This window comes from Gossypium hirsutum, chromosome D06 (assembly GCF_007990345.1).
Source record: "Gossypium hirsutum isolate 1008001.06 chromosome D06, Gossypium_hirsutum_v2.1, whole genome shotgun sequence".
Lineage (NCBI taxonomy): Eukaryota > Viridiplantae > Streptophyta > Magnoliopsida > Malvales > Malvaceae > Gossypium > Gossypium hirsutum.
Genome location: NC_053442.1, coordinates 13,188,501 through 13,202,937, shown reverse-complemented (window position 1 = coordinate 13,202,937; position 14,437 = coordinate 13,188,501). Strand labels below are relative to the sequence as shown.

Genomic DNA, 14,437 nt, shown 5'->3' with positions numbered 1-14,437 from the left:
GTTCATACTTGCTATTGGTGTTTGTTAAAATTTTGGTTTATACGAGTTAGCCTTCTTGTTGTTTCAATTGTTTTGCTGCATGGTGATAGGTTTTCTCATGCCTTAGTTTGTAAGGCATGATGTCAAAAGTAACCCCTAATGTTTGACTCTTTAGTCACTTTGGCCATTTATCTTTTTTTTTGGGAGCACTTTAACACCTAACATTTAGGGTGCGTTTGGTTCGCTGTATTGGATTAGAGGTGTATTGGATTAGAGGTGTATTGGGATTAGAGGTGTATTGGATTAGAGGTGTAATAGCTAATCCACTGTTTGGTTGAATGGAATGGAATAGAGGCGTAATAGTAATCTTGTGTTTGGTTGAATGGAATAGAGGTGTAATAGCATAATGGAAAAAACTAAAATGACTAGAATACCCTTAGCATAAATTTGTTTTGGTAAATGATTATTGTTATTGTTATTTAAATTTTAATAATATTATTATTATCAATAATAAATAATTTAATCATATTTAAACATAATTATTATTAAATATATTTTAATTAAAATATATAATTTAATAAAATTCTTAATAATCAATATTCTTATATGAATTTACTCAAATCATAATATATGATACTATAAAATATAAATTAACATAATTATTATTAAATATATTATAATTAAAATATATAATTTAATAAAATTCTTAATAATTAATATTCTTATATGAATTTACTCAAATCATAATATATGCTACTATAAAAGATAATTTGAAATAATTAATATTAAATATATTTTAATTAAAATATATGATTTAATAAAATTTAAAATAATTATAACTAATAAATTATCTTATATGAATTTGTATAATTTAAAATAATTATTATTACATATAATTTAATAATAATATATAATTTCATAAAATTCTTGATAATAAATTTTCTTATATGAATTTATACAATTTAAAATAATTAATATTAAATATAATTTAATAATGATATATAATTTCATAAAATTCTTAATAATAAAATGTTCTTATATGAATTTACTAAAATCAAAATATAACTTGAGAATTATAATCTGCATAAACACTCAATCCGAGTTCCAAACATACGTGCCAAGGAAGACGATTATTAAACGTGTCATTGTATTATTTTGGCTTGTTTCATGTTTAAGTTGATAAGAGAATTCTTGGACCGCCAAGATTTACATAAATTAAGTAAAATTTAGTTTCAACTGTATCGGTTCAAAACAAGTAAGATTTGCCAGTCCATGCTTTGCTGGCTTTTAAGTTTAAAACAGATGGCATATAGCTGACAATTTTCATCGAGGAAAACAAGTAGTCTGTTCTACCCAAAATATCTCAAGAGTTTTAAACAAAAGGTAGTTAGTTAGATGTAAACACGCCTTTTCTGAAACCTACAAATGTCAATGGCTAGTTCTTAATTACAAGCAGATCATCCTCCTTGCACATGGGCACCTAGTTCACCAAACTAATCATCAGCTTCCACAGTATCCTCAGACAGGCGAACTGCATCCAACTTCTGTTTCAAGATTTCTATAGCATTAAGAACCAACTGAGAAGCTTTGATCGCACCAGTGGATTCAACTGTAAAGATGAAACTGCCTTCTTTGGCATATATCTCCACAAGACCTGGCTTGCCCATAGCTTCAGCTTTCTTTAGCACCTCATCGTCATAGGTATACGCCTCTGGATCAACCACCACAACCTGTTTTCAAGATAAAAATAGAATTCATAGTTAGCAGCGCCAACAGCAGCAGCAGTGAAATAGCATAACCTCCAATTTTTGGCTCACAATATAGGGACTGAACGAATGCACTCAACATACATGAAACATATGATGCTCAAGCAAGTCAGAACAGCTATCTACACAAAATATGAGGCAAAAAAAAGCACTAATCAAACGAACTAATTCTGAAAAGCTCCAACACTCACTGCAATAATAGTCAGTAACAACATTACGGTATCATTGGAGACTTCCTATAGAAACAAGGTTTTCAATACAGTAATGGCAGCAGTAGCAAGCAGGCCCCATTTAAATGAAAGCAGAAAGAAATGTAGTTTGACACCTCGTATCTTTAGCTTTGAGATAAACACAGGGTGGTATTAACAGCCCTAATACAAGGAGAAACACTCCAATCCAGAAACCTAAACTGAAGCTCAAGTTCCATCAATATCCTCATGATTCACAAAAGTAAAAGGCACATAAGAGGAACTTTTGTAAGAAACATATAAAGACAAAATGCTACTAAAACACATCCACATTTTAAGCTCAAGCAAACTAGAAACTCTAAAAGAAAAGACCTTGATGACGTGCAAAGCAATTCAATCCTCCTATTGGATAGACCATAGATGTAATTAATCAAAACCAGCAATTGCTTTAACAATCCAGAAGCTTTAGTGATAGCCAACACAACCCAAAGCTTAATCCCAAACAATTTCTTTGTTAGAATAGATGTAATGATGTAGAAAGTAAAGGCATAGCATACCTGTTGGGTATTTGGGTCAATGTCAAAGAATAAGATCATTGCTCTGCATTTTATGAAGTATTGATTAGACTTGGCAATTAATTATAACGGCACAGCCCTTATAGAACTCGGGAAGATTGTGAAACTTGTAAACCTCGTTAACAGCCTGAATTTGCTTAGTTATCTGCGAGTTAATTGCAACAAAGTAAATGCCATTTATTTGGAAATAAAAGAACAGTAGAATATAGAGGGAAAAGAAAAAGAACTGCAAGATGAGCATCCCGATTTGTTCAACATAAGATAGCCATCCTACTGAGAGCAGATACGACTTAAATACTTAATTGTCAGGAAATGAGAATAGAACAAATACCCAACCAGTATGACAAACCAGTGCAAAATAAACATTATTTAGAAGTTTTTAAAATATAAACATCATTCAAATATGGGCATGAACTATGAAGTATGACTCTCCAAATATATACAAGTGCCGAATGCCATTTAACTATCCAAAGTATGACTAGATATTGGAAAAGGTTCAACTATCCAAAGGAATTACAATCATGTCAAATACTATGATATAGGCAACCACTCAATACAATTTTAAACTCGAAAACTGCATTAACATACGAGAATCAAAATCAGATAAAACACGAAATAGAACTCAAATCTCATTGACCAAAACAACAAACAAACGGGTATATTTTAGTTTATGCAAAGTCAATCATCACTTATTAACTAATATCATTACAAAAGAATAAAATTACAATGCTTTTCAGCCAGCTATCCGAAAGAAACCACTAAATGTTTACCTCAGACATGTGAAGCATGGCCATTACCACCCAATTCCACAACAGCCGACTTCTCTTTCACCAAACCATCTTCTTCTTTAATCCCATTATCGAGATCATCATCGGAATCCAAAGTGAAATTCCCCCCATTACTATCCATTAGCTGTATTTCAGCCCCTAATGGCTTATACCGCAAACCATCCCCTGAAGCACCAACAACAACACCGTTTCTTTTGCCAATAAGCGATAACATCCCAACAACCAGAACCACAAGCAAAGCAAGATGGCAATTGAATTTCAATGTGGCAATAAACCTTGCTCTATGATAATCAGGGTGACTTCTGCATTTAATAGTATAATTCCCTCTACTTTTTTCATGTAAGCTACATCCATGAACCATCAAATTAGTGTAAAATGAAAATCCCATTTGCACAAACCATGTTCCGTGTAAAATCAACCCAATACCTCGTACCGATTTTGAGTAAATGGACCTGTTAGATCTCAATTCTAACATTGTTGAAACCACACAAATTGCTATGGGAACACATAAAGGATCAAAATATCTATTCTCAATCCCACTTGTATCCTTTCTTTGCAAGTAATACAACAAAAATTCTTCAACAAAAGCTAAAAGCAGAACTAATTCAAGAACAGGATCAGGCCAAAAGTATGAACCTTTCTTATTATTTAAAAGACCCAAAGCAGAGTAAAGCAAGAAGAGCAGAGCAAGTGAGAGCACTTGTAACTGGAGCACCGTCCCCACCCGATCTTTTGAACTGAAAGCATCAAAGATTGAAACCACAGAATTTAAGAAAATCGAAAGGGAAAAGATTGATACAAAGATGAAAGATGGTGAAGAAGAAAAAGGGTTCTCTTTAGTTTTAGAAATAGAGGCAGATTTGATCTGGGTTGAAAGTGAAGAAGAAAATGGAGTTGGACTCGGGTTGAGGCAGAGGGTAAAACAGGGAGGGGAAACTGAAGAGGCATCTAATCTGGGCAAAAGAGAGGGATTAGAAATCGGTGGTTTTCACCGATTAGAAAAGTGATGTATTACACGCGTATTAGCAATACATTGAACCAAACGACGGAATAAAGAGGGATTAGTGGGGCCCACCGATTAGGGGTGTATTGGCTATGCCAATACACCCAACCAAACATGGTGTTATTTTCTTGTAAAATTGGTTTATTTTTAACGGACATGTGGTTATTAGTTAATTAACAGTCAACATTAACTGTTGACATAGCAATCCAAATGTAATTAAATATTGACGTGACACTATGTTGTCTTATATGCTATGTCAGCAAATAATTTTAAAATTATTAAAAACATAATAATAAACAATAACCCTTCTTCTTCATCCACCGTCCAATGTCCCAACCCTCCTCCCCCTATGTAAGAACTTGTTTTTTAGTAGTGTTGAAAATAGTAGTTTCAGGACCACAAATCCTACGAGTAAGTCCATATTAATATTTAATTAATATAAGTCAAGTATAATTTTATATAGAATTTTGATTTGATAATTTTTAGCTAATTAAATAAATAAGTTATGTATAAGTGGTTTCCCAAAAGTCAAGTGGTTTCGGAAAACAAGATAACAAGACCTCGTTTTTGAAAATTGAGCCCTTGAATATTTTTATTTAACATTTACAGAGTTATTAATTTGATAAGTGAAAGTTCAACTCGAGAATTTTATTGTTTGGTTTGTTAATTAAAGAAAAGGTCTAAGTCAGAAAAGTTGTAAAATCTAGTTATAATTCAATTGTAGTGATTAGATGGTTTAAATCACATAAATGGAATAATTTAAACGGCAATTATACTATTCTTATTTTAGCATGGACGGTTTAGGCATGAAAAATGCTAAAATTGCATGTTCAATTGAAGGGTAATCTTGTAATTAAATACATATAACTTAAGTAAATAAAATAAAAAAAATAAAGCATTATCTTCCTTATTCTTTCTTACCACTGAAAATTGATTTGGGAAACACCATTTAAAGGCTTGAGTTTCGGACATAACAAATTCCTCTTGCATGGTCTAGCTAACCTGTACCTTTATTTTTGAAACTTTTAAAGATTTTGGATTTTACCATTAATGAATCTTAGTTGTTCTAGATGTTAAATAGTAAATTTGCAGCCTTATTTGTTGATTAAGATTATTTTGTAAAGTGATTTATGTTAGTTTTTAATTAAATGACTCAATTGTTAAAATACTAAAATTCATAGGGAATTCTTGTGAATTTGGAATAATTATGAGCTATAGTTGTATAGGTGAAAATTCGGTTAACATGAGAAATTATGAAATTTTGATAAATTTGGAATTTCTAGTTTAGGGACTAAATTGTAATAAATGTAAAAGTTTAGGGAAACTGTAAATAATAAAAATTTAGGTTCATATGCATAAAATGAGTTGTAATATGTATTCGAATTTGATATATTGAATTTAATTATTATATAGATTTAGAATCAAATCGTACAGAGGTTAACTGGGGAGAAGAGAAATTTTCAGATTAGTCCCTGTGAGTCAACTGAAAATATAAATTAGGTAAGTTCATAGTGTAATGATTTTTAGATGTTTATTTCTTTATAATTATATTATTGTTCACTATTTAATTGTACAAATGTGAAATTTCATTAGTTATACATATGTTATTACATGTTTCAATTAAGTATAAAGTAAAAGTGTACTATTCGGAAGTTGAGAAATAGTTGTGAAAAATGAATGATATTATCTCAGAATGAATGAAATAAATATACGATATGTGTACAGGTATTTTAGAAGTGCCTCTAGTTTTGTAATGTGGTGAATTCAGTTTAAATGCTTGTTTGAACGTAGTAAACAATTAAGATATGATTAGCATGCCAATAGGGTTAGAACGCGCGCTTGTACGAGATTGCACTTCAGTGCCTCTGTTTGCACTTCAGTTCCTCTGAGTACACATTTGTGCCTCTGTCTACACTTTGGTGCCGCTGTTACGCATATTTAATGCCTTTTTTATGGACTTACTAAGCTTCTTAAGCTTACCTATTTTTGTTTTTGTTTCTATAGTTAACGTTTTGTGGAACGGTTCAGATGGATCAGTTTCAACGCTTACACTATCCAGACTCTCTTCGGTAGCTTTTTTCTTGGAGTCATTTTGGTTGTGGCATGTATATAGGACGATATGGTTATGGTTAATTTATTAGTTGAATTGTAACTAAGTTCTTATGGTTGTGATTTGGTAAGCTAAGTCACAAGTTGATACTATTTTGGTATGGAAATGTTTGGGCTTTTGGTTAAGCATTGTTTTGATTTGGTAACTTTCATGATGATGAAAATGTGGTGAGGTCAATTGGGTAGGCATTTTTTGATGTTAGACATGTTAGTTTTACTTTTGGGCTTGTGTTTGGTATTTGAAAATTTGAGAACACAGTTATTAGTTGGATAGCAAGTGCTTGATGGTGATCTTTTAGATGAAATGTTTTAATGTATATATTTAAATTGAGGTGTCAATGATGACACATTAGCTAGACACATAAATTGTATGAAATAGGTATGTTTTGGACTTAATTATAGGTGTTTGAAAGCATATTTATAGCTAGTTATGGTTTGGCTTGACACCTAAGATAGTAATGTTGGAATGCTTTGTGTTGGAAGGAAATTTAGGTGCACACGGTCCCTCCACACGGCCATGTGTCTTTATTTTTTTAGGGGCAAGTTTCACATGGTTTGAGACACGGTCATGTGTTTCAAGTCAGTATGTAGCACTGTTTGGCACACGACCTAAGACACATCGTGTGACTCAACATTGAATGCACACACGATTTGGCACATGACCTGCGGCACAGCCGTGTGGCCCTATTTCGAATATGCACATAGGTAGACACATGGGTTGGGACATGGCTGTGTGTTCAGATTTCGAATGTTCACACGGTCTGGGCTATGTCACACGGCTTGGTCACACGGCCGTGTGAACCCTATTTTCCAAATTTTCATGTTTTTCCAAAAAAAATTTATTTATTTCAATTTGATCCCAGATTGTTCCCAAATTATTTTTAGGGCCTTGTAGGCTCAATTTAAGGCCCATAAATGTATTTTTGCTATGATTAGATTCAAATGTGATATGTTAGCATTTAAATTGTATAATTGTCTTTTTTTATTGGTAATACTCCGTAACCTTAATCCGGCAACAGAGATAGGATAGGGGTGTTACACTCTATTCCTATCCCTGACCACCTTCTCCGAAAGCGTAACACCATATGCGCCACCATTAAACAAGTCGGGCTTGAGAAGAGAAATAAATGTTTATATGAGCACTGGTGGGGGCAAAATACCAAAAAAGCCCTATTTTTTTAAAATTTACCGAAATGGGCCCGGTATTTTATTATTTACCCGAATAGGTCATTTTCCCCGAAATCGCGTCCACGTTAGCGCGATTTGCTTACTTGGACACAAATCGCGCCTACGAAGACGCGATTTGCTGACACGTCCCCTGACATCGCGCTGACGTGGATGCAATTTTGGGGAAAATGGCCCATTCCGGTAAATAATAAAATATTGGGCCTATTTCGGTAAATTTTAAAAAAATAGGGCTTTTATGTGTAATTTGCCCCTTTTTTGTTATTTTGCCCCTAATAATACATATTAATGTATTACTGTAATATGTAGCTTAAATTATGTATTGTAGTTAATATTCATAATATTGTAGCTCAAATTGTCAATCCGTCTATACTATTGTACTAATAATATATATTAATGTAATATTGAAGAGTTAATTGATTAACAAAATAAATGCAACAAGTACAAAAAAGATTCAAAATTATTACTAACAAGATTTGAACCAAGGTACTAAGGGAAAAGAGCAAGCATCTTAATCAACTAAACTAAACTAATTAATTGACATATTATAAAAATATTGTTATTATCTTAATTATATTACTTACGTTCTAATGATTTATCGGACCTATTCCATACATGTGTCAAATCAGAAAAAATAATACAACAATTCTGTAAAAAAAAATCCGGTGTTTACTTCAAATAAATAAGGAAAATAATGATTTGAATGTTTCAAAATTCAATTTTAAACCGAAAAAATCAAAATTTAGAGGCAAAAAATGATCTTTTTCGACAAAAACTACGGCAAACCGCCTTTGGCTGTTTGTCAGCGCGTAGATCTCAAAAATTTATTCGAAATAAAAAAAATCGTCTCAATCGGACAACCGAGCCAAAAGTTATGGCCTTTCAAAGTTTTTCAAGCTAAAAAACATAAACTGTTCATAAATTATTGCTTCCACGTCAGCAAATCGTGCTTACGTGGACGTGATTTGTTGCCATGTAAGTAATCGCGCTGACGTGGACGCGATTTTGGGGAAAATGACTCATTCCGGTAAATAATAAAATATCGAGCCCATTTCGGTAAATTTAAAAAAAATAAGACTTTTATGCGTAATTTACCCCAGGTGGATAATCCGATAATGATTCTGACAATAAAAACCACAAAAAAAAGACAAAACTTGAACTATTTTCAGAAAACTAGTGTACTTCTCAACATCTTTTTTATCTCTTCTAACTCTTGCCATGATTTTTTACTTTTTTTCCCACGCAGGAATTTTCATAAAAAATTTGGATCCCTTTTTTTTTCTTCAACAACCTAAATCAAATTTTCAAAAAAAAGAAGAAGAAGAGATCACGACTAAGATCAATTCAAAAAAAACCCAAACACAATCACAAGCAACCAATGAATCAATTGACTCATATCCAAAAAAAAACCATCATTTTCAACATGAAAAAGAATATTTCAAGCGAATCGTTATATGGAACAAATACTCCTTTCTCGACTTCACTCCCCGATTTCGACGTTATATGGAACAAATACTCGTGTAAATATTTTGTTTGTTTGTCTCAAAACAACCTCGCTGGGTTCAACAGTGGTGGATGAAGAAGAAGGGTTATTGTTTTCTGCTAACTACTTTCTCGACTTCATTCCCGATTCCGGCGTTAATTGGAACAAATACTCGTGTAAATCTTTCGCTTGTTTGTTTGAAAACAACCCCACTAGGTTCAGCAGTGATGAATGAAGAAGAAGGGTTATTATTTTACGTTAACTATTTTCTTGACTTCACTCCCAATTTGGCGTTATATGGAATAAATACTCCTTGATTCACTTGTTTAATGGTGGCGCATATTGTGTTAAGCTGTCGAAGAAGGTGGTCAGGGACGGGAATAGAGGGAGGAGGGTTGGGAGATTGGACGGTGGATGAAGAAGAAGGGTTATTTTTTTTTATTTTTTAATAATTTTAAAATAATGTGCTAATGTGACATATAAGACAAAATAATATCACGTCAGCATTTAATTGCATTTTTACTGCCACGTTAATGGTTAATGTTGACCGTTAGTCAACTAACGGCCACATCAGAATGTCCGTTAAAAATAAGCCCATTTGACAAAAAATAAACTTTAAGTGTTAAAGTGCTCCAAAAAAAAAAAAGGTCAAAGTGACCAAACAGCCAAACGTTAGAGATAATTTTTGACATTATGCCATTTTGTAATGGTTTTGAACCATAGTGTTCACTCTTTTCCATTAATGATATGATGCTTGTTTTTATTTTAAAAAAGAAAGCTCGATTGTTAGTGGGTAATGGTTGATGTTACGGGTGATGGTGATTAATAGAGGGTTTTGAGAGTCAACAGATGGTATGAGTTGCTAGGTTTCGATTTTTAAGTAGTGTGAGGATGATAAGTACTACTAGTGGAGAATTGGTGAAGATGATGATCGTCATTGAAGCTTGAGGGAAAGTGTTGGGAGATTAGGAGCGACGAAAGAGGAATGAGAAGAAAAGGAAAAAAGAAAAGAAAAAAATAATAAAGAAAAATTAAGTAAAATGAAATAGTTATAAAAGTTTAAATAAACTAAAAAATATATGTTTAAATTAGGTGAGGTTGATATGAAACTAGAGGTGCTCATGGGTTGGGCGGCCCAGCCCGGCCCGACGGCCCGCCCAAAATTTGGGAGGGTTCGGGTAAAAATATAGGCCCAAAATATGGGCTCGGGCAAAAAATGATGCCCATTTAGAAAACGGGCTGGGCCTCGGGAAAATTTTTTTTGGCCCGGATCCGACCCAGCTTGGCCCGGATCTAATTAATATATTTTTTATTTTTAAATTTTATTATTACAGTTACATTTCCCAATTCCCCTCCCCATTTCCCATTTCCCGACCCCGTGTATCTGTAAATCCCTAACCCCTTCCCTCCTCCCTTTTTTTCCCCAAATCGAAAACCCACCTCCACCGATCCACCATTCCACCTCTGGTGTCCAGTCCTCCACAACTCCACCTCCGCTCTAGCCTTCAACGTGGTAGAATTTCAAAGGTAAGTTTGCTGTTAACCCTATTTCTTGTTAACGGTTTTCTAATTTTTCAACGTCTTCTCCCCTTTTTGCTTTTTGATTTTGATTGTGATTTTGATTTTTGCTGTTAACGATCTTCTGATTTTGATTTTGAGACACTGAATCTTGGGGGGATTTTGATTGTGTTTACACTTTATATATTGTTCTATTTTTTTTTAGTTCTTTTGCGGATTAATGTGATTTTCTTTTCTTGAATGATGATTTTTCTTTTGTTGCAAATTTGTTCTTTTATTAAAACCGAAAAAGGAAGAAAATCAATAGAATTGGATTTAAGTTTTATGGAATCTAAAAAAATTGAAAAAATAACCCTCCAAATTGACTGCTTAAATTAAACTAAACTAATATGTCACTGTCATTAACAACAAATTTCATTTTGGATGAGAATTAAGAGCAAAATTGTATTATTCAATTATTATTGGATGAGAATTGATTTATGTTTTATAGAACATGTAATTTGCAGGGCTGAATTCTGAGATCAAATACAAGTATATTTTTTCTGCTTCTTTCATGCATGCTGGTTCACAAACAGCAGGTGGTAGCCTTGTCAAGGCTTGTGGTAGCTTGGGTGCTATTAAACAAGGTAAGCAATTTCATGGCAACTTTTTAGTATCACCCTATTTTGATGATGATGTTGTTAAGTCATCTTTGGTTGATATGTATGCAAAATATGGATTACCTGATGATAGTTGTTTAGTTTTCGATTATATTAAGTTGAAAAATATGGCTTTTTGGACTGCTATCATATATCGCTATGCTAGAAAAGGAAGAAAAGAAGAGGCTTTGGAGTTGTTTTTGAGGGTTCACCTGAAAAATTTGTTTGCTTGGACTGCTTTGATATCTGGGCTAATACAGAGTGGAAATGGGGTTGATGTAGTTGGCTTGTTTGTTAAGATGAGAAGGCAAGGGATTAGTATAATTGACCCTCTTGTGCTTTCAAGCATTGTTGGTGCCTCTGCTAATTTAGCAATGTTGGAAATATAAGTTTTACTTAAAATCAAAAGTTAGTTTTTTTCTTTCTTTCTCTGATCTTTACTGTAAATATAAGTTTGATCTATTGCAGTTAAATAACTAGTTTATTATATTGTTTTAATATATTGTTTTAATATACTGTTTTAGTATACTGTTATAAATATACTGTTTTAATATAATGTTTTAATATACTGTTATAAATATACTATTATTGTGACAGTCTGATTTTGACCCTAATCGGAACAGTGGTTTCAGGACCACAAATTCGAGTTTGAAAAATATTTTAATATTATTTTTTTGTTAATTATGTGTGAATTTACATATGTGAAAGTTTCCTGAATTTATTTTATTGTTTGTCAGCTAAATTTGAAAAAAGGGCTTAATCGCGTAAAATAAAAATTTAATGGTTAAATATGAAAGTGCCTAATTGTTGTTGTCTTTATAATTTGGAGGTTCTATGATGCAATTAGCCCACTATATAAGTTAGTGGATGAAAATGGTCAAGAATGACCTTATATTATATGTTATATATATTAACTTATAAATGTTAAATTAGTAAATAAAATATTATAATGTATTTATAATAAAACAAAACATAAATTAAAAGCATTATCATGTTCATCTTGCCGAAAGTTGCTAAAGAAAAAGAAAAGAAAAGAGCTTTGAAGCATTCGACCATTACTAAGCTCAATCAAGATATATTTCGGTTTCGATTTTTGATGATTTTTATGTTTTTGAGATCGTTGCTTCGAGTAATATAAAGCCCATGCTTGAATTTTTGAATTGGTTGTGTATTTTGTGATATGCCATTGAATAGAGCTTGTTGTTTTTGTTGTTAGATGATGGAAAATAAATATATGTTGTTAGATTTTCATGTTTTAATTAGTAATTTTTGATAAAAATGTGTATTAAGGACTAAATTAAGAAAAGTGTAAATTGAGGGGTCAAAATGTGAAATAAATGAAATGTGTGGACTTAGATGGACTATAGGAATATTCGGCCCTAGCATGATAAATGCAAATTTTGTGTATTTTGTGTTTTATGCAATAGGGACTAAATTGTAAAAAGTGTAAAATGTCAGGGGCAAAATGGTAATTTGCCCATTTATGTGTTTTTAGATTAAATTGAATGGAATTATGTTTAAATAAGTTTAATTTGAATATGTTTAGATCATGAACCAAAGAAAATGGATTTGGATCGGGGAAAAATAAAAATAATTGAATAGTCGTCTATTCCGTCCGTCGATATCCGAGGTAAGTTTATAAGCAAATAAATATTATAATTTTTAATTAAATGTTAATTATATGTGCTGAAATGAATATGTGAATAAATATATGTATTAGCCGAATGTGTACAAGCTTGGCAGCTATGTTTATGAATTCGTTTCAACTGAGTTACGACGTCCGAAAGCCCCGTATGAGCCTTAGGAATAGTTAGGATACATATGTCATGACATAGGATTTCGATATGTATTTTAGTGTAAGACCACGTCTGGGACGTTGGCATCGAATTGTGTATACGTGTAAGACCATGTCTGGGACATTGGCATCGTATTTGATTTGTGTAAGACCCTGTTTGGGACAGTGGCATCGATATGTGATTACATGTAAGACCACGTCTGGGACGTTGGCATTGTACGAGCCTTCCGACTATCCGAGTATCCTTTTTAATTCCGAATGGTTCAACGGGTAAAGATAAGTTGTGTACGAATGTTTAAATCAGGCTAAGTGACCAGGTATGTGATAATTGATTATCTATTTGAAAATAAGGTAAGTTGTATACTTGAATTGATGATATGAAGTTATGTGAAATATGAATTATGTGGTTGCATATTTGAATATATATGTATTCGGCCTTTGATGTATATGTGTATTGAGGAAAGTGATGATTAGTTATATTATCAATTGATTATTTGGTAAAGAGGGAAGTTATTACAAATTATATAAGTGTTGATATATAAGTTGACAAATTGAATTATATGTGAAATTATAATGGTTTATTACTAATTGTCTAGCTTAATTTACGTAAATGATTAAATGTTTATTTGCTTATGACTTACTAAGCTTTGATAGCTTACTGTGTGTAATCGCTTTCTGTTTTATAGATTTGGAAGTTGGTTATGAGCTCGGCGATCGTCAGAGAAGTCTATCACACTATCGAGTACTGTTTTCGGTATTTTACTAAGTTTGAAATTGAACTTATGGCATGTATAGTCTAGTTAATATGTTTGATTTCGGGTATGTTAATATGAGCCATGCGAAAATGGCTTATTTATTTTGTTAAGCATGGTTTTTATGCTTTTGAACAAGTGTTAGATATGTTGATTTTGGTATCTCGGCTATGGCATATTTATTTATGTGAATTATGTTTGATATGTTTTGTTAAGAATGTGGTAAATAATTCGGCATAGGTGAGCTTAGATGAAGCATATAAGTGAAGTGAGTTTGGTATATATATGTTATGGTGTTTTAGTCACGTGCTTCGGCAATGAGGTAAATTATATTCAAGCTTAATTAATCTTGGTTATGTGTTATATATATATATATGATATGTGTGATATGTTTGGTTTTGGTATTGGTGTTTCGACTATGGTTTATTTATAAGTAAATATATGTGAATCTTGTTTGATATGCTTTGTTAAGGTATTGTTATGTAATTTAGTAATTAAGAGAACTCGGTTATGGCATATAGGTGAAATGCTAAGTAAATCATAGATGAAATGATAGTTAAATTTGGTTTGTAAGAGTATATTTACATTAATAAATTGATTTGAAAGAAACTAGTAATGTGCATGTGTATGTACGGTTATAAGGTATGGAAGAACATGT

General features: G+C 32.1%; 2 protein-coding genes and 1 long non-coding RNA gene across 4 annotated transcripts; 1 reads left to right on the top strand and 2 right to left on the bottom strand.

Annotated features, from left to right (window-relative positions):
* Positions 1 to 1,224: 1,224 nt before the first annotated feature.
* LOC121218484 (DNA-directed RNA polymerases II, IV and V subunit 3-like) lies at positions 1,225 to 3,357 on the bottom strand. Of its 2 annotated transcripts, XM_041095718.1 has the most exons (4): positions 3,279 to 3,357; positions 2,624 to 2,653; positions 2,491 to 2,533; positions 1,225 to 1,709 (listed from the first exon to the last, which is right to left on the bottom strand). In XM_041095718.1, exons 3-4 carry the CDS (start codon positions 2,527 to 2,529, stop codon positions 1,473 to 1,475), a joined length of 276 nt encoding a protein of 91 aa, XP_040951652.1. In that variant the 5' UTR covers positions 2,530 to 2,533; positions 2,624 to 2,653; positions 3,279 to 3,357; the 3' UTR covers positions 1,225 to 1,472. The 2 variants fall into 2 exon arrangements, with proteins under 2 accessions (XP_040951652.1, XP_040951653.1); XM_041095719.1 differs by lacking the exon at positions 3,279 to 3,357 and having other exon boundaries at positions 2,491 to 2,624.
* LOC107899957 (uncharacterized) lies at positions 3,280 to 6,390 on the bottom strand. Its single transcript, XM_041095551.1, has 3 exons — positions 6,350 to 6,390; positions 3,933 to 4,249; positions 3,280 to 3,461 (listed from the first exon to the last, which is right to left on the bottom strand). Exons 1-3 carry the CDS (start codon positions 6,388 to 6,390, stop codon positions 3,280 to 3,282), a joined length of 540 nt encoding a protein of 179 aa, XP_040951485.1.
* A 3,798-nt stretch (positions 6,391 to 10,188) lies between these two features.
* LOC107901120 (uncharacterized) lies at positions 10,189 to 13,971 on the top strand. Its single transcript, XR_001685140.2, has 3 exons — positions 10,189 to 10,603; positions 11,101 to 11,220; positions 13,714 to 13,971. It is a non-coding gene; the product is annotated as an uncharacterized lncRNA (long non-coding RNA).
* The last annotated feature ends 466 nt before the right edge of the window (positions 13,972 to 14,437 follow it).

Coding starts and splice junctions, on each gene's coding strand:
- LOC107899957 (XM_041095551.1), bottom strand. CDS start 6,390: ATGACTCCAAGAAAAAAGCTACCGAAGAGAGTCTGGATAGT. Junction 4,250..6,349: donor CCGAAGAGAGTCTGGATAGT/GTAAGCGTTGAA, acceptor TCTTTTGCCCAG/ATTAGATGCCTCTTCAGTTT. Junction 3,462..3,932: donor TCTTTTAAATAATAAGAAAG/GTTCATACTTTT, acceptor TTGGTGCTTCAG/GGGATGGTTTGCGGTATAAG.
- LOC121218484 (XM_041095718.1), bottom strand. CDS start 2,529: ATGATCTTATTCTTTGACATTGACCCAAATACCCAACAG. Junction 1,710..2,490: donor TTGACCCAAATACCCAACAG/GTATGCTATGCC, acceptor TCTTGAAAACAG/GTTGTGGTGGTTGATCCAGA.